At 43.3% G+C, this 21,213-nt stretch overlaps 1 protein-coding gene across 1 annotated transcript in view; it reads left to right on the top strand.

Annotated features, from left to right (window-relative positions):
- Positions 1–17,230, top strand: part of FAM124A (family with sequence similarity 124 member A) — a 39,268-nt gene extending 22,038 nt beyond the window's left edge. The window contains exons 3-4 of the mRNA XM_050980271.1: positions 3,977–4,716; positions 13,714–17,230. Of these exons, the coding sequence (XP_050836228.1) occupies positions 3,977–4,716; positions 13,714–14,505 (1,532 nt within the window). The 3' untranslated portion in view covers positions 14,506–17,230. The remainder of the gene's footprint in view (positions 1–3,976; positions 4,717–13,713) is intronic.
- Positions 17,231–21,213: the final 3,983 nt, after the last annotated feature.

Raw genomic sequence — 21,213 nt, 5'->3', positions numbered from 1 at the left:
TAAATAACTCCTGGTGAGTCTGAGAGGTCTTTAGGTTCACCCTTTGTTTCATCAGCACAAGGTGAGGAGGGACATTTCAGGGAGACAGGTATTTATATCCTTCCTAAGCTCTGCTGTGGGATGAGTTTAGTTCACTGGAGAAGTCTGGAAAATCAGATCTCATCCAGACTGCTGAAGGTGGTGACTTCTCCTGAAATAAAACAGTAGTTGGAACACTGCCATGGGAAGGAATGGGTTTTTGCTCAGGGAACATCCAGAGGGAATGCAACCTGGGTATGCCACGGTGTAAAAGAGGGACCAGACTGCCAGGGCATGGCCAGAGTTTTACTTGAGCAAGGTGTTCAAGAGACCTAGGGCCAAAAAGGCAAATGAAAAAGGAAGGCTTCTCTAACCTAGGATTTTGCAGGTGGTGTGGAAAAAACTCTAGGGACATTTTGCCCCTTGTGTGGATTAAAGTTAAATGCATCCATACTGTAGGGAGAAGGAGTGTTAGATCCAGTTCTCCATAGCTGCAGATGAGTCTGGCTGCTTCCCAGCTGCAGGGATTGCTGTCCTGACCTTACACCCACTTGTGCCTGCCTTGGGTCAGGAAGCCCTGCCTTCCCAGCCAGCAGGAGTGATACCTGAGTGCTCATGGCACCTCTCAGAGGTGGTGGCTGCCCCCCCAGCCACTGAACCCATTGCTTTCCACTTCACCCATGGGAATTTGTGTCACTAGATCATAGAATCATAAAGTTATTTAAGTTTGAAAAGACCTGTGAGATCATTGAGTCCAGCCATTAACCCAGCACTGTCAAATCCACCTGTCCTGTTTGTCCCCAAGCCCAGGCAGCTTCAGTTTCAGAGAAGTCACCAAGATGAGGTAGTTGGCACAGGCAAACTTGACAGGACCCACTGCTTTCTTTCAGATTGTCTTACTGATGAAATGTCCTGGTTTCTGGGCAGGAAGAGCCACAGGGCTGGACTACCATTCTGCTTTGCAGGACTTTCTATTATCTCAGCTCAGCAATATCACATCAGCAACAAAATAAAAACAATATGTACAGAAGGACCCATACAATCATAAAATGTCAGGGCCACCTTCCACTCCCAGCCTTAGGAGGTCAAGTGTAACAGCTCCACAGCATTTGGGCAGACTGACTGCTTTAACCTGTCATGGGTGGTTAATCGTGCCTAGCAGAGAAGCAGAAAGTTTAGAATTGTAAAGTCCTCTTTCAATCCTGGTAGTAATTACCTCTTAGCAAAGTTAGTGCTTTGCCAGCTCCAAGAGACCTAATCCCCTTCTGTCATAGGAAGAGAAAAAATGTAATAGCTGTGAGAAATGTGAACCTTATATTCAAATAGATGCCTCAGCATTTTGATATTTTCTGTGGGATTAACTAGTAACACAGGAAGGCTAATACATATGCAGAGCTTCCATTAGCTTCTGTAACAATTTGCCCCGGGGCAAATTGAACTGTGTCATGAGAAATGGTGTTGTTTCTCCTCCTTCTTTGTCAGATGACGGAAAAAGACTTGTTAGCAAATAGAAACAATTTGCAACTAGTTGTCATTTCAGGGAACGTTTCTTCTTGCCTCATATTTCTGCTTAGGTTTCTCTTTTTCTTACCCAGACAGAAAGGGCTGCCATTTTAGAAGCACAGAAGCCACATAATGAAACATGTTAAAGCATCTGTGCTAACATAAAATAGGACTGAAGCTCTTTCTGTACTGATCTGTTGCACTCACACAGTTGCTGCTAGCTCAAAAAGAAGAGATGATTTGCTCTGCTCTGCGTAACTCTGGCTCCTAAGGTTGGCTTTGTGCTGTGCCTCTGAGGCTGGCTCTGTGAGCATCTGGTGCTGATGGGCACAGGCAGCGATGGCTGCAGAATACTAATGCTGCCACTGGCTCCCACAAGGCTCCACTTCTGAAAAATGGCTTCAGCCATTCTGTGTCCATGCACCACGCTGAGCAACAGGAGGGCAGAAAAGCAGTGCTCAGGGATTTTTTTTTTTTTTTTTTAATGCAGAGCAAGAAGCTGACAGAAATGATGGCTCTGTGCTTCACATTGTTGTGCCCAGGCTTCTTTCAGAGCTGCAGGCATTTATATGCATAAATATCAAGCCTGTCACTTGTTGCAGGCTTTGATAGCATTTGTGTAACAAAGGAATCAGAGAGAGAAAAAAGCTGAACATCCTCTATTCCAGCCTTAGAAAATGAATGACTGTGTAGTTATCAGGTTTCAGGTTTTATTAGATCACTGTCCTCTGCAATTTGTTTTCCTCCCTGTTCTGCTGTCCAATGAGAGGACCTCCCCCCACAGCCCTTCTGTCTTTCTCCCACGCTGTGACCACACAGGGGGTATCTCAAAGAATTACCTACCAGTAATGATTGCCACAGCAAAGCCTCTTGCCACATACTGACCCCGTTTTTCTTTCTGCTTCCGTTTTTTTTTCTTCCATTAGCCATCTGACAAAGTCACTCCACATCACCCATTTCATGCAGAGATATGAGAACTCTGCTGTAATTGTATTTTTGGTTACTTACTTGGTTTTTCTTTATCTCCCCTAGGCAAGATGCACGCTTGCTATTTGCTCTGCATGCCACATCTTTCTGCAGTTCTAAACTGAAGTCGATGTTGTGTTTACCAGTCACCTCTGTCTGCAAAGCTATGCAGCTGCATCTAAATTTTCTCTGGGTCTTGCAGCTATTCTATATTGAAAGACAACTGAAATACACTACTCTCACAAAGCTGCTTTGCCATTAAAGCAATTGGTGAAGTATCACAAGAATGTTGTTCTGATGCCAGGAGGGAGGAGGGAGAGGTTTGTACTGATTGCTAATAGGAGGGGGAATAGCCTTTGAGACAATCCCCTTATTAAATGTGGTCTGCACACTGAAAAGCTTGGGAAGCCTTTCTAAGGCTTCTCACATTTGGGCTCTGTGCCCAAGCTCAGGGTCTCAGACATGGAGGTGGTTTCAGAATACCACACAAGGGGAACCATTTCAGCAAAAATATCAAGGTTACTTGATTAATTTATTAAAGTGCCTAGGTACACCATGCCTCTTTATCAGCATGCAACTTCAGCAGAACAAAGTAACAATTTCTCCCTAGCCCTCAAACCAGCCATTGCTCTGCTGGGCTCTCAAAGTTCCAGGGACAAACAAGAGATAGAGCCCTTCTGAACATTGCCAAGGTTAACTAGAAGTTTCTTTTTTCCCCTGAGTAAGTGTAACTTTTTTGTTCCTCCTCCCTTTGCAAGCCTTCCCTAATCTCAAGAAAACCTTGAAGCAGTAGTATTACAATCTGAAAGATATAAACAGTACAGGATTTGTAGGCACAAGTACTAAATTATCCTAAAGAAGGACCTGTATGCCTGAAGGCTTGTCTGCTTTTTTTTTTGCCAGCTGTATCAGTGGGTCTAATAAAAGAAATTGCCTTTCCCTACAAATGTTGCCTTGCTTACTAGAACAGCTGCCTCCAGGACATAAAACATTTAACTGTGTGTAGAACTCCAGTGTCAGGGTGATAGAGCTCAGTGGTGTGATTTCCATGCCCTGAGCCAGTTGGCAAAAATGAAAGTAAGGTGGGATGGACACTCTCCATCCTTAATCATTCTGCACATCATTAATGTCCCTTACACCCCCACTCTACACCAGTATTTTTGTCTTTCCTACCTCTCAACTGTATGGAACAGGTCTTTTCCAACAAACAAATGCATGTTGACTAGCATCTTTTGGATGCTGTCTCAGAAAAACAGCTCTTTCAGTATGCTTGATGAAACTTTTCTCTGCCTTCTGATTATTTTCTTGGTTGCTATATCACTGTGCTTTTTTTGTTGTTTTTTTACTACAAGTGAGATTCGGAGAGCTGGAGAAAAAGAAAAGCCCAGTGTGACTGAGTAGGCTCTTTCTCCTTCAAGAGTCACCTAAGTGTTGTAACTTGGTTGCAAATCTTAAAGGACTTTTTTTTTTTCCTTTTTTAATATTTCAGGTGAACTTTCTGTGGAAGGCATACAGGACCCATTCCTTGTTAGTGTACATATTATCACAGACCCAGGTGAATCCAAGACTCTTCAGCAGGCCATTGATAAGCTTCTAGCCTGGATCCATCCAGACCTCCAGCTGTTCCGGGTCTCAGAAAGACGAGTGCCCAGGAAGCGCAGGAAGCCGCTCAAGGCCGGTGTTTCTCAGCCAGCCCTTGCTGTCATCCTGTTCCTGCAGGAGGAGTACGGAGAAGAACCCATCTTGCAGCTCCATGAGACTTTTCAGCGGCCCCCTTGGCATTACCACCACACAGAGCTGATGCAGGGAAAGTTCCTCCCTTACATGCCATGCAGCCAAGACTTTTACACTTTGGCTCCAGAGACTCCTCTGTGGGCCATCCGCCCAGTGCACTACGGGAAGGAAATGATCCGCTTCACCATCTACTGCAGGAACGAGAACTTTGTGGACATTTTGAAATTGTATGAGTTAATTCTGAAAAGACCAATGTGTCAGAAAAAAGCAGACTTCTGTGTCTTTCCTGTCTATTCCAACATGGAAATAGACATTCAGTTTTCTTTAAAAAAACTCCCCAAAGGACAAGTTCCACTGAGGACAGAGTCGGCCGTGCTGGAGTTCAGAGTGAAAGATGTGGGGCAGCTTGTGCCTCTCTTGCCCAACCCTTGCAGCCCCATCAGCGAAGGCAGGTGGCAGACAGAAGACCATGATGGAAATAGGATCCTTTTGCAGGTAAACTCAGTAGACAGGGAACTAGAAGCACATTTCTTGGTTTTGTGCAGGAAAGCTTACCCTGCACTGACAGTTGCCCTTTTGTTGGTGGGCTGGCTGGATTTTTTTGCTCTGTCCTTGGAGCAAGAGCCAGGACAGTACTGCTGAAAAAAGAATTTGAAACCTCTTGCTGTGTTGTGTAACTGATCACAAAAGCAGTGAATGATGTTAGCCAGATATCAGTCAACTTCAATTTATGCTAGGAGTGATGTGAGATGAGATAGCCGTTTAAAAAAACGAGGAGAGAAGGAATTATGAGCCTGAGTGGAGAAATCATGGCTGGTGAGTGTAGTTTTATAAGAGGTATGGGCACAGAACTGACAGGGAGTTTTAAAATAGCCCTCAGTTATGAGACTTTTATGGGAGACAAGCAGAAGTCCTAATGGTACCCATTATTTTCTAGCATCACTGGGTGACAAACTGCATCTCTCTTTTGCACAGTGATTATCAGGATGAAGAGAGAGGTGATGAAGGAAAATAAATGAGTCCTGAAGAGCAGCCTAAGAAAGACATTCCCACTGACTCTCTTTTTGAACTAATGTCAAGTGCTCATAAGTGAATCCTGAGAGTTTTGTTAGGATATCTGTAGACACCGTATCTGGGCAATATATCAGCATGCTCTGCTTCACTACACCACATCCAAGGGAGATAAAAGGATAAGCAGCAAACTCTTAACAGCTGCCTGCCCTGCAGAGGGGTTTCTGTGGCAATCCAGAGCCAGGTTAATGGGCATTCTTGCACTGCAGAGGTTTATATTGCAGCTTACATTCAAATCAAGGAGCACAGTCCTTCACCTTGATAAGGCTGCTGTTCAGATTTCAAAGTGTATTCTTTTGGAGTGAACTCCATTCATGTGGCTTGTCTGATTGTCTGACCTTGTTTCTGTGGAAGACACATTGTGGGTGCCATCCTTGCACCATACAGACCTCCCAGCTTGCAGAGAGGTATGTGCAACCCTCTGTAGCACAGTGCCTCTGGGTTTGTAGTTCCTGGGACTGAAATTCCAAGAGCACAGGACATCTCTGCTCTGGTGAGTCACATCCAGGTGGTAGTGGAACCTTTGGATGCTGCTTTGCAGGTGCCACCATCAGAGAAATCCCATGCCAGAGCTAAATAACACTTGTAAAGGGCTGAGGAGGGCAGCTTCCTTTCCCATCTGGCAATCCAGTCACCAATTTTTCAGGGTTGCTGATTGCACTTTAGGCATATCTGTGTTAGCCTGAGATAAGCTGCAAACTGAATCTGACATGTCACCACCAAACTTCCACACAGCAACCACACTCACATGTGTGCTCTTTTCCCTGTTCTTTGTCAGGAGGTTTCTGCTGTGTGATACAACTTTGGTTTATGGGACCTTACACTGGTTTCAGGCAAATTGAAGGGAAGGGTCGAAAAAAACAAAAAAAATAGGGCTTCTAAATAGGGCTTTTGGTTTAAACCCAGCAAATTTTCAGAAGAAACAACTGTTAGGCAGTAGAGAGGGAAAGTGAGACTTGCTGAACAATGAAAATCAGAATAAGATTTTAGCCATATGAACCAAAAGAGAAGAGCAGAAACCTGCCTAAGTATGGCCTGCAAATACAATTGATTTTCATTTCTGTTTTCAGTGAGGATGATGATTCTGAACAGGAGGACAAAGTGGCAAATGAGAGTGAAGTTACAGAAATGGAATTTTTCACTCTGGAAGTCTGGTGAAGCAAAAGAAGTTTAGTATATGCAAAGTGGAAGGAAAAACAGAGACTTTGGATCTAACTTATGCCATTTTAAAGTCATGAAAACTGTGTCCTGGTGTATGGGTTTTAAGCACGTCTGTACAATAAGAAGTGGAGCTCTAAGGCTAAATCAAAGGGAAAATTTCCTGTTACTCAGATACCTACAGCCACCAGGGCAACATGACCATGAAAAGAAAATTGCAGTCTCTGGTGGGTACCAGAGTTACTGTGCCATAGGAAGCATGGGAAGTTGCACAGGGTCTCAAGGGCCACACCTGCCTTCAGCTCTGGACTCCAGAGCAGTGAACTCAGAGAGGTGCAGGGACAGGGAAGGGCTCTCACCCCATGCAGAGGAATGAAGAGACAGTCCTGCAAAGGGAATCTGGAAGAGTAGGGTCACCTAAGCCCAACCAAAGTAAGTCTGAAGGGAGCTCTGACTTGAAGACAGACCACATGATAAACAGCAGGAGCAGGAAAGGGCTCTGGTTACTCCGTGATGGTTTTGATACAGGAACAAGAACCTGCCAATAAATAGATTTTAGTACATATTCATAGCTAACTACATAACAGCCACCCAGCAGGTGCAAGGAGGTTAATTCCTGATTTTAAGGTAGGATGGTCAGTTAGGGAGCGGAAATGATGGAGCATGGGTTATAGGAAACATCAAATTTGGTGATCCATGAACTCCTTTTGTTCATTTAATTCATTTTAAGTTCAAAGCAATTATAATAACTACCTTTGAAAGTAACAAGACTACATTTTGACTTCTCACAGACAGTTGCTATTAGCAATATTATCCATGCCACAGCATTGATGATAACTTTGATTTCTTCCCAGTTATATAAACTTACACAATGACCTCTCCATACTTTTCAGTCTCCATATCAGCTGATAGTAATCATCAGAATGGTTTTGTTTACTTTATACAGATATTTTTGAAATTATAATTGTACCAAAAATGGTAGATTAACATCCCTGCTAAATTTAAGCAGTGTTTAAAGTTTGAAGTTTGAGTATACCTCCATGTTAAGCTAACGAGATGTGACCTCTTACTGGTCCTGACAGGCACTTGGATACTTGCCAGCCAGATTGATCCATGTTCTTAATCCATTTTGCAAATGCAATTATCAGGGGGCTTAGATAAAGTCAGTTCAAGAGACAACAAAGTTATTCATGGGTAAGATAAATCTGTTTAATGCCAAGAAACTATTCCTTCACTTGCAGGGAAGCCCTTCAGAATTATTTTGTCACAGTAGCTTTTACACATTGGCAAGTTGTTCCAAGGGTGCAGCTGTATAACAGCTGAGGCACAGGGTTGAGTTGGCTGGAGCAGGAGCAAGGCTTAGGAACACAATTGCATCCTATGGGAAGACACCCACACTGCTTCAGCAGAGCTAAGCCCAGAAGCAGGAGCTCTGGGTAGCTTTTGTCAGAGCAGTGGGAAGAATCTGTAAATAATGTAGCTTAGAATATACCATGTACTGGTATGCTGAGTATACTGCTGGATTTATAGGTCTTGTTCAGATTCTTGGCTGCCTCTGGGTGTAATCCACCCAGAGACAGATGAAGTGCTAATCAACTTGCACTCCTGGCAATGCAATGTGGGAAGCAGGAAAGGTTGGTAGCTGATTGGACTGGCTTGGCCATGCATGCTTGGGAAGCAAGGATAGTGAGCAGAGAGGAGAAAGTGCACAGAGGGCTTCTTTAAATTATGATAACATCTCTGGATAGGGTAGAGAAAGTAAAATATTGTTTTGGCAGGATTTCCTAGCCACTCTGCATGAGATGGAGCCTGCAGACATACCCAGGAGGAAGGTAGACACCAGAAAAATTAATATCTTACCTAGGCAGAGACTCAGCACTCAAGCATAGGACCTGCTGCTGTTTTACATGCCAGAGAGTCCCTGTGCAGTTTATGAGGTGGCTACTTTCTGCCTAGTGCTGCTTTTTAAGGCATCCTTGAAATAACACTGCAAATGTTAACAGATCACAGCTTATGAGGAGGTAGAGGGATTCTTTTTTTAGCTGATTTGCTGAATTAATCGGCCAATGTTCTTATCTGTATGGGGCAACTGTAATCTTGAGTTGAGAAGTGGTGTCGTGTGTTTCAGGAGCAGAGGCAGTGGCCATAACTGACACAAGGAGCTGGGACAAGAGGACTGAGTTATGTACAAGTGGAGAAGGGAAATAAAGGCAGCTAAAGCAAGGTCAGGGAAGGCAAAAAGAAAAAAACAGGCAAAGAAAGGGTAGAAAACAGTCTTTTGTAGAAAACAGTCTAGTCTGCAGGAAGGAAAATTGAGGTCAAAAAAGACCTTCAAGCTTGCTGCACTATTATCCATAATAGTGCAGATAGAGCTGAATTGAGCACAAAGAGGAAGAAAGGCAAGAAAAGCATCCACTGGCACAGGCTGCCCAGAGAAGTTGTGAATGCCCAATCCCTGGCAGTGTTCAAGGTCAGGTTGGATTGGGTTTAGAGCCACCTGATCTAGTGGAAAGTGTCTCAGCCCATGGCAGGGGGGTTGTAGCTACACAATCTTTAAAGTCTCTTCCAACCCAAACTGTTCTATGTCTTATGAGAGACAAGAATGTGTACAGCATACCTTTACAAAAATTATATTTATTTTCTTCTGAAAGTGGTGAAAAAGACACACTTTCAGAGCAAAAATTGACTCATGCAAGGGAGGTGCCATGAACTGATTTAATTAATCTGCAAATCTAATACTAGTCTCCTGCTTTACAAATTTTTTTATTCTATTGTTTCCTTTCCTTTTTGTGACATAAGTGTTTGGTTGTCCTTAATGCTAATGTCTGGGTTTTGGAGGAGCATAGAGAATCAGTCCCTAACTCATATATGAGATTTTTACTTGTTTTTTTTCAGACTAATGTACTTTATCCAGTTAAGTTCTATAGCATACTAGGATCTCTTACAAATCTATACACCCAGCAAAAATTCTTGAGAATGAATATATTTTGTGTTACAAAGCACTCAGCTTTTCTATTTTTGTAAATGCATGACAAGCCACTTTTCCAAGAGGTTCAATTTTTAATCAAATCTGTGCATTTTGCCTTTTTGAAATGCTGTGCTTCTCACTATTTGCCTTTCAAGTAAGACTTATTATGATGATACTGAGGACTAATCTCTGCCACTTTTTCTTGTGTTGATTTTTTTTTCCTCTGGATCAGTTCCACTGGTTTTAATACAATTAAACAAACACCATCACACTCCTGTTGAGCAAAGCAGGCAAAATCTGGGCTCGAGGTTGTGATGTCATTGCTGTGCTTGCTGGGTCCTGACCTCAGCAAAGCCTTGCTGGCAGTTCTTAATGCAGATAATGCTTAAGGAGATCTCTATCTGCTTTCTTAAAAAGCAGATAACTTAAAATAGACTGCAGCAACACTCACAGTTTTTTTTTCTGTTAGGTCCTGGCAGCCCAAGTTGAAAGTGCATTTCTGAAAGGTTCACCCCAAGTTGTTTATGGCATTCCCGGATATTCATCATGAAATTCTTCTGCAGCCCATTGTAAAACACAAAGACTCTAAATCCCTCCAGGCTTCACAAAGATTTGTGCAGAGATTATAAATGAGCAGCAGATTAGAGCCAGATGAAAAAATCTGTTCTGTTAGAGAGCTAATCTGTTCAGTCAGCAGCCGGGTTTGCTGCACATCTTTGTGGCAAGGTCGGACAAATCTACCTCCCTGCATTTGGAATTTCAGTCAAAATTAATGTGTCACTTTGCCTTGTGTCTTTGTCCTCTCAGATGACTGATGCCCTCTCTGGCATCTCCCTGTGCTTGTGCCTGTTGCAGGCAGCATGGATGTGCCAGGCAGGGCTCTGCCAGGCAGCAGGGAGGCAACAGGCAATGCTGAGAGCATTAGCAAGCCGTGAGAAGGCTGACAATGAGGACTTCAAAAAGAAAAGAACTCAGAAAATATGCAGCTGTTTTCAAAGTCAGTGGCAGGATTAAGGAGGGAGAGAAGCCTCCTCCAGAAACTGATGAGGAGCGGTCACATGAGAGCACAGGCTGCGTGCAGCACTCGGTGTGCCATCCCAAGGTGGCACAGGGGATCACAGTCACTGGCCTTGGCACAGGACAAGGAGCTAGTTTTACCTGACTTTTAATCCTGGCTAAATCACTGAATCCTCTCTGTGATCTCTGACAAGTTAGAGAATGTAGATATAGAAAAGTCTTATTAGTCCACATAATCCAGTTCTCTACAATACAGGATTAGCCTGTAATCTTTACTCACTATTATTTCATGGGATGGAGCTTCTCACACGCTACCTGTGGTACACTCTTCTGCTGTAGTACACCACTGCTGCTTGCACTGCCTGGTGTTCTCACAGCCAGGAAAGCTTTCAGTTACATTGCTGTAAGATTGAAGTATTAAAATAATATCTCCCCATTATTTCCCATTTATGCCCACATAAGGAAGAGCAGCATTGGAAAATAGGTCTTTTGAATCTTAACTTGTCTAAAGAAAATGATCGAGGTGAGTAGTTCCTCCTATAAACAGCTGTTCAGGAATGAGCTGTGTTAGTGATGTTGCTTGGTCTGTGCTGCAGGCAGCCATTCTGGGGGCAGGCTGTGCTTGCTCCCTTCTCCTCACCACCCACCACTGCCTCCTGCCAGGCCAGCTGGGCTTGACCAGGAGCTGTGACCCAGGAGCAAGATTAGTTTAAGTAAAAAATAGTTTAAGTAAAATGAAGTGCCTCTATCTGTCTGCAGGAACATTAAAAGAACTAGGAAGAAAAGGTTTAAAATAGCAAAACTCTAGAACTAACATCTTACCTAAAGTAGGTTGTCAGCTACAGTGTGTGTTCTCACTGTAGTACAGCCCAAGGACATAGAAAACAATTCAGCTAACCAACCACACACAAGAATTTTTTCAGGGAAAGCTGAATTGCTCTCCAGACCCCACTGGCTGTATTGACTAGACAGCTAAATCTCATTTATGATGTCTGTGGGCTCTGCCTGACATATGTGTGGTAGGCAGGTGGTGTGGCCTGCACAAGGTAAAGCTACTGGCCCCAGAACTCTCTGCAGTGCAAGGATAGATCTATTCCCAAAATGATTTTGGGAATTGATTCACTGAGCATGATGGTTGAGTTCATGTAGTGTATTTCATAACAGAGTTACTGCAGAGAAAAAAAAAATGGTACCTTTTTTAAAGATAACAAAATATAATGAGGAGTGTTTTCTTGGTCAAACACATCAAAAGAGTGCAGTGATCTGTTTGTGGACTTTCATCAGGTCAGATTATTTCTGGGTTATCAAAAAATGTCATTAGTTAAGAAACAGCTAGTATATTCTTCACGGACAAGCTTTTTGTCTTGCAGAGTAATTTTTAAACAAATTGGCTCACATATTGCGCCAATAAAATAATGTTATTTGTAGCGGTCTAACGTGATTTCTGGTTAATGTTTTGCTGACAACTGACGCATTATATTTGACTCTTTTGTCCTCAGTTTCTTCCTTCATATAATTCTTTATGACATGAAGGGAAACAGTTTACTATATTACACAGAAATAAGTTATGAAATAACACACCTTATTACAGATATATGTATATATATAAATACACACACATATATATAGTATGCATATGTATATTTACTCATCTACAGTATCTAAATTACTTCTATGATTTGGCTGTCCTATGATCTCTAATAAGAGATCATGAAAGCACCAAGCATTTTTTGCAGATGTGAAAATCCTTTTTTTGCCCATAAAATCACTTCAATAAAAACCAGAATCTGGCTGTGACAAATCTGGGTCACTAAGACAATGTGATGTGCACTAGCAAGATGTTGGAAGCAGCAATGTATGGAGCTCTTTTAGAGGCCAGGTACAAAGAGCCTCCTTGGTTGCCAGGTCTCAGCTCTTTCTGTCCTGTCATATAATCTGTTTGGTAAAATGAGCAGGCTCTCTGTCTTTATCCATTACTCACCCCAGAAGATTCTTCTCTTTCTGTTGTTGTTAGAAACCTTTTCTTAGTTTGTGGTTCTATTTTTTTTAATGGATAGTTCATTTTTTTTTCCTCTGGCTCCATCATTTTCAGTTCAAATTTATTCATTTTCTCATAGGTGTGATTGGAATCATGTGTAGTATTCCAGATGAGGTCATAACAGTGTTGTCCACAGTGCTTTTTCAACTCACTTGAGACTGCCCAATACCATGTTGGCACAGCCTTGTTGCTTTAAGGGCAGAAAGAGATCAGGATGCCCAGTTCTTTCTCCTCTCCTGTTTCCAACTGACAAGTCCCATAGCTGAGATTACTGTTTATTCTCAAGAGTACCATCTTGCACTTTGTCCCATCAGTTCCTGTCCCGTTTGGAGCAGAGATAAGCATTTTGTATTACACAAGAAATTCCATTAAATTAAACTTTTTTAAAGGCTAATTTCTAAAAGCCTCACTGAAATAAGGGCAAAGGTGAAAAACCTTACGACTGCTCAAACACAGTTCAGTTACCCAGACATCAGTTACCCAGGAAAGCCACCTCGCTCCAGCTCTTTCTTGAGAAGGACGTTGGCTCATCATTTGTCACAGCTGCTTTCCCTGTTCAAATCTTGATTACCTGATGGGTAAGCAACTGAATCCTGCCCTGGGACTGGGATTCAGCTCCAGATTTGGATCATAACCATGAGTTTGGGTCTTCAGTCTAGGTGTCCACAAGCAAACTGAACATGTGTCTGCAATGTCACTGTGAGCTAGTTAATAGAGCTGACTAGGTAAGAAAGAAAACGTGAAAGAGTTGAAAGGATTAGTAAATTTCCATTGAGAAGACAGAATGAACTTGCTGAAGGCTTTCTGATGTTTTAAAGGAGGTCAAAACAAAAAAAAAAGTAAGAAAGAAATGAGAAATTACAACTATATAGTATACTACTTCCATTTCTTCATTTTTTTCTTAAGCTGTCCACTAAAGTAGTAATGTTGGAAGACAGAATATGAATGAATCTGAATAAGTCAATAGGAAGCGAGAAATTCAAGCTAGCGTAATTCAGCCCACAAGGCAAGGCTTCTCTACCATTTATTCTTGTTGTCTTTGAGGCTCCTTGTGTAAATATTTGGGATTTTGGCAGGGTGGTTTGTCTTTGTTATTGCAGTGAAACATTTGCTGCAAGCATAATGACTGAAGTCTGCTTCATAATTATTTGCAGTAACAACTCAGCAATGGAGACTTAGGGTTGTAAAACTGCCAATTCTGTATTAATGTGATCTTCTTCTTTCCCTCTCCCGACTGCAGCAAGCACACAGTTGGTGTAGGAAGTCTGCAAAGCAGAACAAGCAACCATATCCATCTGTGTCAACAGATTCCCACTTCCCCACTCTGCCAGCCTTCCTTCCTCAGAGCCAGCGATCCATCTCTGAACAGCCACAAGAAATGGGTCAAAAAAAGGTTCATCACACAAATGGCCTTGGCTATTACCTTGGTTTCTCCCAGGAGGACTTGAGGCACTGCGATCTAGGAGAGTTCACACGCAGATCCAGGAGTGCCTCCAGCATTTCTTGGTCATTTCAACGAAGCAAGTCTCTGTTCTGCTTGCCCACAGTGAGCTCCTCTTCAGCATCAGAGACATTTCATTTCAGTGAACCATTTCAGTTTTTTAACACTGGGTCACCGACAACCAGGTTAAAAACATGGAAATGCAGCCCTAAGCTGAACATTGATGACTTAGAGGATGCCCAAGAGACTGATGTGGACACAGGGATGAAGCTGTCTTTCTCAGACCTGTCTGTGGTTTCTGCATACTCTGCCCTGAATGGATTTTGCAGTGAGTTGGAAGACTCTCTTCCATCACAGAAGCAAACTAGGGCTAAACAGGCAGCCACCAGTGGAAGGCCTGCATCAGCCATGTGCAATACTTTTGAGTCAGCTGATGGTTCACTGCCTTCTCTTTCAGAATGGTCTTCCAGCTCTTTCATGCCAACGTCTCTCTCTGAGCAACACAAACAGCCCTTGAGAGCAGCTCCCTGTTCTCTGGATGACCGTGTTTGCCCAGCTTCACCAGTTAATGAAGAAGAATTTTACATCTGAGGCTTCTCTAACTTACACCTTCCAGAGGAAAAGTGTTCTACTTATGAATGACGGCAGTGGGTCCACCCTGAGCTTACAGAAGGCTCCTTGCTGAGGAGAAGGTGATGCAGAAGTTTGTTAAATATGTGAAGAAAATACTCAGAACCCTCTGAGATTGGCATTCCCAAACTGGGTACAGGCACCCTGTGTCTTTGTAGTGGAGGATACGATCAGCACGGAAAATTTTGCACAGCAGCACAAGGTGAATGTTTCTGACCAGCCCTTGGACTGATGGTGAAGGAAATGCCAGAAGAGGACCATAGTATTCCATTTTAATTTGGCAGAAAATGAAGACTAATTTGTGGAAAACAAACTGCTTTAACTTTTCTGAGAAATTCCCTTAACTCAGGGAAGGTGGGAAAAGAAGGGGGGGTCTTATTTCCCTTTCACAGGTTCCAAGGGCAGCTCTGAGCACAGCAGATCCCAGCAGCACAGCCCCAGTAGGGTCAAACAAGTTTCTTGTGAGGAAACACTTTCCTTCCAGCCTTTGAGAGCTGACAGTCGGGAGGTGGGGCAGAATCACACAAACATCAAAGTTGGAAGAGGTCTTCAAGATCATCTAAGTCCAAGGGACAACCTAGCACTACCATAATGACCCCTAAACAATATCCCCAAGTGCCACATCCTGACACCTCCTAAACACTTCCAGACACTGACCCCACCAACTCCCTGGACAATTTATTCTAAGGTCTGAACAACCTTTCAGTGAGTATTTTTTTTCCTAATATCTAATCTGACCCTCCCCTGGTGCAATTTAAGGCTGTTTCCTCTCATTGTTGCAATCAAGATATGGCAGAGGAGACCAACCCCCACTTCATTGCAACCTCTTTTCTGGTAGTTGTAAAGATCAGTAAAGTAATCCTCCAAACTAAACAATTCTAGTTCCCTCAGCTGCTCCTTATCAGACTTTTGCTCCAAACTCTTCACCAGCTCCATTGCCCTTCTCTGGACATGCTCCAGCCCCTCAATGTCCTTCCTGAATTGAGGGGCCCAGAGCTGAGCACAGGGATTCAAGGAGCAGCTTTCACCAGTGCCAAGTACAGGGGTCCTGCTGGCCACACCATTGCTGATACAGCCCAGGATGCCATTGGCCTTCTTGGCCACCTGGGCACATGCTGGAGCATGTTCAGCTGGCTACTGACCAGCAACCCCAGGTCCTTTTCCAGCCACTCTTCCCCCAGCCTGTTGCAATGCATGGGGCTGTTATCACCAAGTGCAGGACCCAGCACTTGGATCATCTTGCTGAACTCCACAAGCCTCTCCTCAGCCCATCAACCCAGTCTGTCACAATCCCTCTGGAGAGCCTTCCTGCCCTCCAGCAGATCAACACTCCCACCCAACTTGGTGTCATCTGTGAACTTACTGAGGATGCACCCAATCTGCTCATCGAAATCATCAATGAAGATGTGAAACAGAGCTGTCACCAGCCACCAGCTGGATTTAGTTCCATTCCCCACCACTCTCTGGGCCTGGCCATCCAGCCAGTTTTATTCAGTGAAGAGTCCACCCATCCAAGCCATGAGCAACCAGTTTGTCCAGGACAGTGCTGTGGGAGACAGTTTCAAATGCTTTCTTGAAGTCTGGATAGACAACATCCACAGCCTTTCCCTCACCTACTGAGTGGATCCCATTGTCACAGAGGAGATCAGGCTGGTCAAGCAGGACCTGCTTTTCATAAACCCATGCTGGCTGGGCCTGAGCTCTTGGTTGTCCTGTACATGCCACGTGATGGCACTCAGGATGATCTGCTCCGTGACTTTCCCCAGTGCCAAGGCCAGGCTGACAGGTCTGTAGTTCCCCGGATCATCCTTCCAACCCTTCTTCTAGATGGGCACCACATTTGCTAATTTCCTGTCAACCGGGAATTCTCCGGTAAACCGAAACTCCTGGAAAAGGGTTGAAGGGGGTTTGGCAAAATCTTTTGCCAGCTCCCTCTCAGGTGCATCACACCAGGGCACATATATGTGTCTAACTGTGACAGAAGGTCATTAACCCTTTCCTCACGGATTATGGGGACTTCATTCAGCTCCTCATCCCTAACTTCCAGCTGTCATTGCTGGGTATGCTGGGGGCAGCTGGCTTTGGTGTTAAATACCGAGACAAAAAAGGCACTAGGTACCTCAGGATTTTCCTCATCCCTTACACTGTGCTACCCTGTGCATCCAGCAAAGAATAGAGACTCCTTAGCCCTCCTTTTGCTGCCAATGTTTTTACAGAAACTTCTTCAGAAGAAGTGTCACCCCTTCCCCAGGGAAGAGGAAATTCCACTGTATCTTTTAATTTGACAGAACAGGATGCAGAAAGTGCCAGAAGGGAAACCTTAGAGAACATTTTCAGCCCCCTCACTCAGAAAGCCCATCCTGTTCAGCTAGAAGGGAGCCCTCTGGGCTGTTGTCTGAACCACTTGTTCAGACAGTGACAACCTTAGTAAACCATGTTTGCTATTCCCAACTCAGGCAAAACAGCTTGCCTTTTTGGAATACAAACCAAGAAAGATAACCCAGCATTTTTATATATTGCTACACCATTAGACTCAAATAAAAGACAGCTCCCTGTTTTTTAAGGGGTTGTTGTTTTTCTGTTAGAAATAATCAATGCAGAAACTTTTTCTTCGTATTTCCAGTGCAAGCATACTTCTTCCTGGATGAAACTTGTTTCTTCTTGAATACCTCTCCCCAGAGGGAAAACAAGTCAAATTTTCTGTCTTTCAGAAGATGTTTTTGAAACAGGCACTTTTGATAACCCGTTTTGCTCTAATTAAATTGGTGTTAAAAAAAAAAAATTAAGTGAAAAGCTGCTAATATGACAGATAAGTACCTTCACCAGGATTTGAGTAATATAAACAATTTTTATTATGCGTGTTCTGAAAAGTTGTATTTTTGGCTGACAAGTGTCACTGATCACAGCTCTGGTCAAGCCACTGGGGAAATGACCATGTTGAAAGATGTCCTTAAAATTCTGGATGTAGCCTATGTACAGATGTAAATGCTGAAAACCTACCATGATGGCATTGTGGTATGTGGAATAAAAACTCATCTTCAGAGAAAGATATTTGCTGTATTGCCAGGTCATTTTAATCAAAAGAATTTCTGCTTTGGAGGGGGAAAAAAGGTGGAAAAGCACAAACACACTTTAAATAATAGTTACAAAAAGTGGAACAGTTTCCCTGGCCAATTTAGGTAAGTGCATGGTTTTTACAAACTATTCTGGAAGAAAGTCTAGAGGAAAATGAGTACAGGTTTTTAGGGGAGGAACTTGCAGCCCGAGTCCAGGAGAGGCCAGAGGGATAGTCAAGGCTTTTTCCTTTGGCTGTTGTTTTCTTCATGCAGGAAGAAAGGCAACAGACCAAGTCTCCTCTCTGTGAGATGCTGTCATAGCATTTACCAGGGGCAGACTTTGTCTTTTGTGCTAAACACAGGGAATAAATAGGAAAATCTATTCAAAGTAAGGAGCACAGAAGATTATCAACCTTCTCCTGCCCTCTAAAAGTGTTTAGGCTTACTGCAGTTTTGGGTAAACTGTTCTCTGACTGGGACCAAAAATAGCACTAATGAAGAATTTGTCATGGTGTGCAGTCTGTTTACCTGCTCTGTGCTCCTTCAGACCCCACGCAGTCTTTCCTCTGACTGTCATGACCTTTAGATCAAATCCCTCCCTGGAACACTGATTTATCTAAAGTTGTATTCCCATGTTATTGTTTGTACCCTGCCAAAATATCTATAAAACACTATGAAGTCAGACTCTTCACTTTTTCCATCAGCTTGCATTTCACCATACAAACAGTGATGCCTAGGACAGTCAGCATCCACAGGTTTAAATTTATGCTTCATCATTTTCTGTCCATAATCATGGTATTTTCACAATATTTGAATAATATAGAAAACATTAGATCTGGACATGAAATAAAAAACTCTTTTGAGCTGATGTAGCTGCCTGGTCCTGGCATCATGCCAACACTCCTGACAAAAAGCTGATTGGTGTTTTTAATGAAGAGGAGGCTCTGAATCATTTTTCTGCCAAGGCATGCCTCTAGAAGGAGTCCATCACATCTGGGGGCTGTCACCTGCTGCAGCAGGAAGCACTGGTATTGGAGATCCACAGGGAAGCACAGGACAGCTCAAGTGTCAGTCATGCAGTTCGTGTGTGTTATTCACCAGCAGCTCCTCTAGCATCTCAGCTCCTGATTTTGCCACTTTAATCCTGATGGGAAGAGAATCAAATGAGTGTCCACAGACTCTGCATTTGTAGTGTCCCCACTGGTTCTGCCTCTGTTCTGTTTACTGATACCTAACTAGAGATTAAAGTTTTAATTGTTTACATTGATGGTGCTTGTAACCAAATCCTGTAAAAAATGAGTGTCCTACTGTCAGGAAAAACAGAGGTGATAGTGAACAGAAAACTTTTTGTCTATAAAAAGAAAGCCAGATTATGAAGCATGTTTCACTGAAGGTGGGCTTCATTAATTCTCTTCCCGTTATTTAAGAAGGGGGTCATCTCTTCAGAGACTTGAATATGCACAAGTTTCATGGCATTTAATTATTGATTTGGTTGAATTATCAACAGTGTATTTTGAGAACTGCAGGTTTTTCCTGAACTTTTTCTCCTTCTCACCCCAGAATGCACTGCTTCTGTGAAATAAAACGGAGATGAAAAGTCAGTTGTGCGTGACCTTCTGCGTGTTCATTTATAAAGAATTGCAGACTTACAGAGTATTTTAACTAGGCTTCCAAAATGATTGCAGTGCCACAAGCTCTGCAGCTTTTGGCAGTGGGTGTTGGTGGGATAATTACAAAATAAACACAGCAAAAATATTTTTTGTTGGACTTGGTTTAGCCTCTGCAGACTTTTGCCTCTGAAGACAAAAGACTGGGTCTTTTGATTCTCACTGTGATGTTGTAAATCATTTTCTCTAGTAAAGCTGAATGATAAAATAGAAGTTGTGACACATATTGGTAATCATGCATGCTCAAATCCCATCTGGGTTTGTTTGATATACATTGGTCTTCATAATCATCCTTTCCTCTTATTTTCATCAGTGTGTGGAGTTACCTATAACGCATTTCTTTATTCCCCCCATGGGACACATCTGCATGTCAGCATCGCATTGTATATGCAAAGCTGTGTAGGTTTGGCTTTGTTTGGTTTTTTTGGTTTTATGGTTTAACATTGTGGGGTTTATGTATATTTTCGTGGCACTTACAGAGCTGTAGAAACATCAGGAGTTGGAAGAGGCTTATGGAGGTCATCTAATCCAAGGCATCTGCTGAAAGCAGGCACAAAGCTGCTGAAGCCTTGAGCTTTGGAGTTCAATCAAGTTGTTCAGGACCTTGCTGGGTCATACTTGAAAGTATCTAAAGGTGGCAATATCACGGTGTCTCTGGACAATATGTGCCAGTGCCTACCAGCTGTAATGGTGAAGAATTGCTTCCTATTCTGCAGTGACAATTTCCCATGTCAAAAATTGTGATCTTTCCCTCTTGTTTCACTGAGCACCTGTGAGAAATCGAGGCTCTGTCTTCTCTATAATCCCACTTTAGGTGCTGGAAGACTGCAGTTGCTCCTGTAGCCATGGTCTTCTCACTCCCTGACCCTCTGAACTCTCTCTGGTTTGTCGATACCACTCTTGTACTGACAATCCCAAAACTCTACACAGATGTATGGATGTGGATGATGAGCGCTCAGCTGCCAGGAAGAAGAATTTCCGTCAACCTGCTGGCAGCTCCCTGGCTTCAGCCATCCCGTATCCTGTTGGCCTTATCACTGCAGAGTTGCTCTGCTTAACCATGTTCAGCTTGTTGTTTATTGGGACACCAAGGTCTCTTTTTTTCAGAGCTGCTCCCTGGCCAGGAGATGCTTTTTCCTGTGCTGGTCATACCAGGTTAGTCCATGTCAGGTGCAGGGCTTGCATTTGCTTTTATTGAACTCAGTGAGGTTCTCACTGGCACCTTTCTCCAGCCAGTGAAAGTCTCTGTGAGTGGCAGCCCTGCCCCTCCTTGTATCAGTCATGGCCATCACGTTGGCCAGTTTTGGTTGCACTGTCAGTGCCTTTCCAGCCCCGTGCACTTGTGCATGTGCATCTTTCTGCATCTCTGTCTCAGTCTTCTAGTGTGATTAGTAATTTTCTCCTCAGAACTTTGCTAGTTACAGACACATGGCAGGCCTAATAGAACATCTCATGAGTGACGACCTTGTGACTAAAGGCAGAGGTTTTTACAGTTGGCAGATTTTTCCATTTACAGAAGACAGGAGATTTTCTATTCTGTCCTGAATAACTTCTGAGTTGTTTGAGGATGGTTCTATCTGTCTTTCCTTCTTGATTGATTGGGCTGTGGGAGATGCCTACAACAATATCCCTTTTGTTAGCTTCTCCTGACCCGTGAGCCCTTGACTTTCTCACCCTCTGCTCCCCCATAAACATGCATGAATTCGTGCCTCTCAGTTCCTTAGAGCACAAACCTCATCACCGTCTTCCATTCCTGAGCAACCTGTATCCAGCCATGAAAGCTCTGGACCCACCTGCCTCATCATATCTCCAAATCATCTGGTTTTACATCCTGAGAGTGCTGAGGTCTTCCAGGAGTGATTTTCAGGTTCAGCAGCCTGAGCTTTGGCATTGGCCATCCCATCTGCCCAACAGAATGGAGCTACCCAGGTGTTGGGAAGAGAGTT

The sequence above is a fragment of the Serinus canaria genome, chromosome 1 (genome assembly GCF_022539315.1).
Source record: "Serinus canaria isolate serCan28SL12 chromosome 1, serCan2020, whole genome shotgun sequence".
NCBI classification, from domain to species: Eukaryota; Metazoa; Chordata; class Aves; order Passeriformes; family Fringillidae; genus Serinus; species Serinus canaria.
The sequence above is the reverse complement of the archived record's forward strand: the minus strand, read 5'-3'. Positions and strand labels throughout refer to the sequence as shown.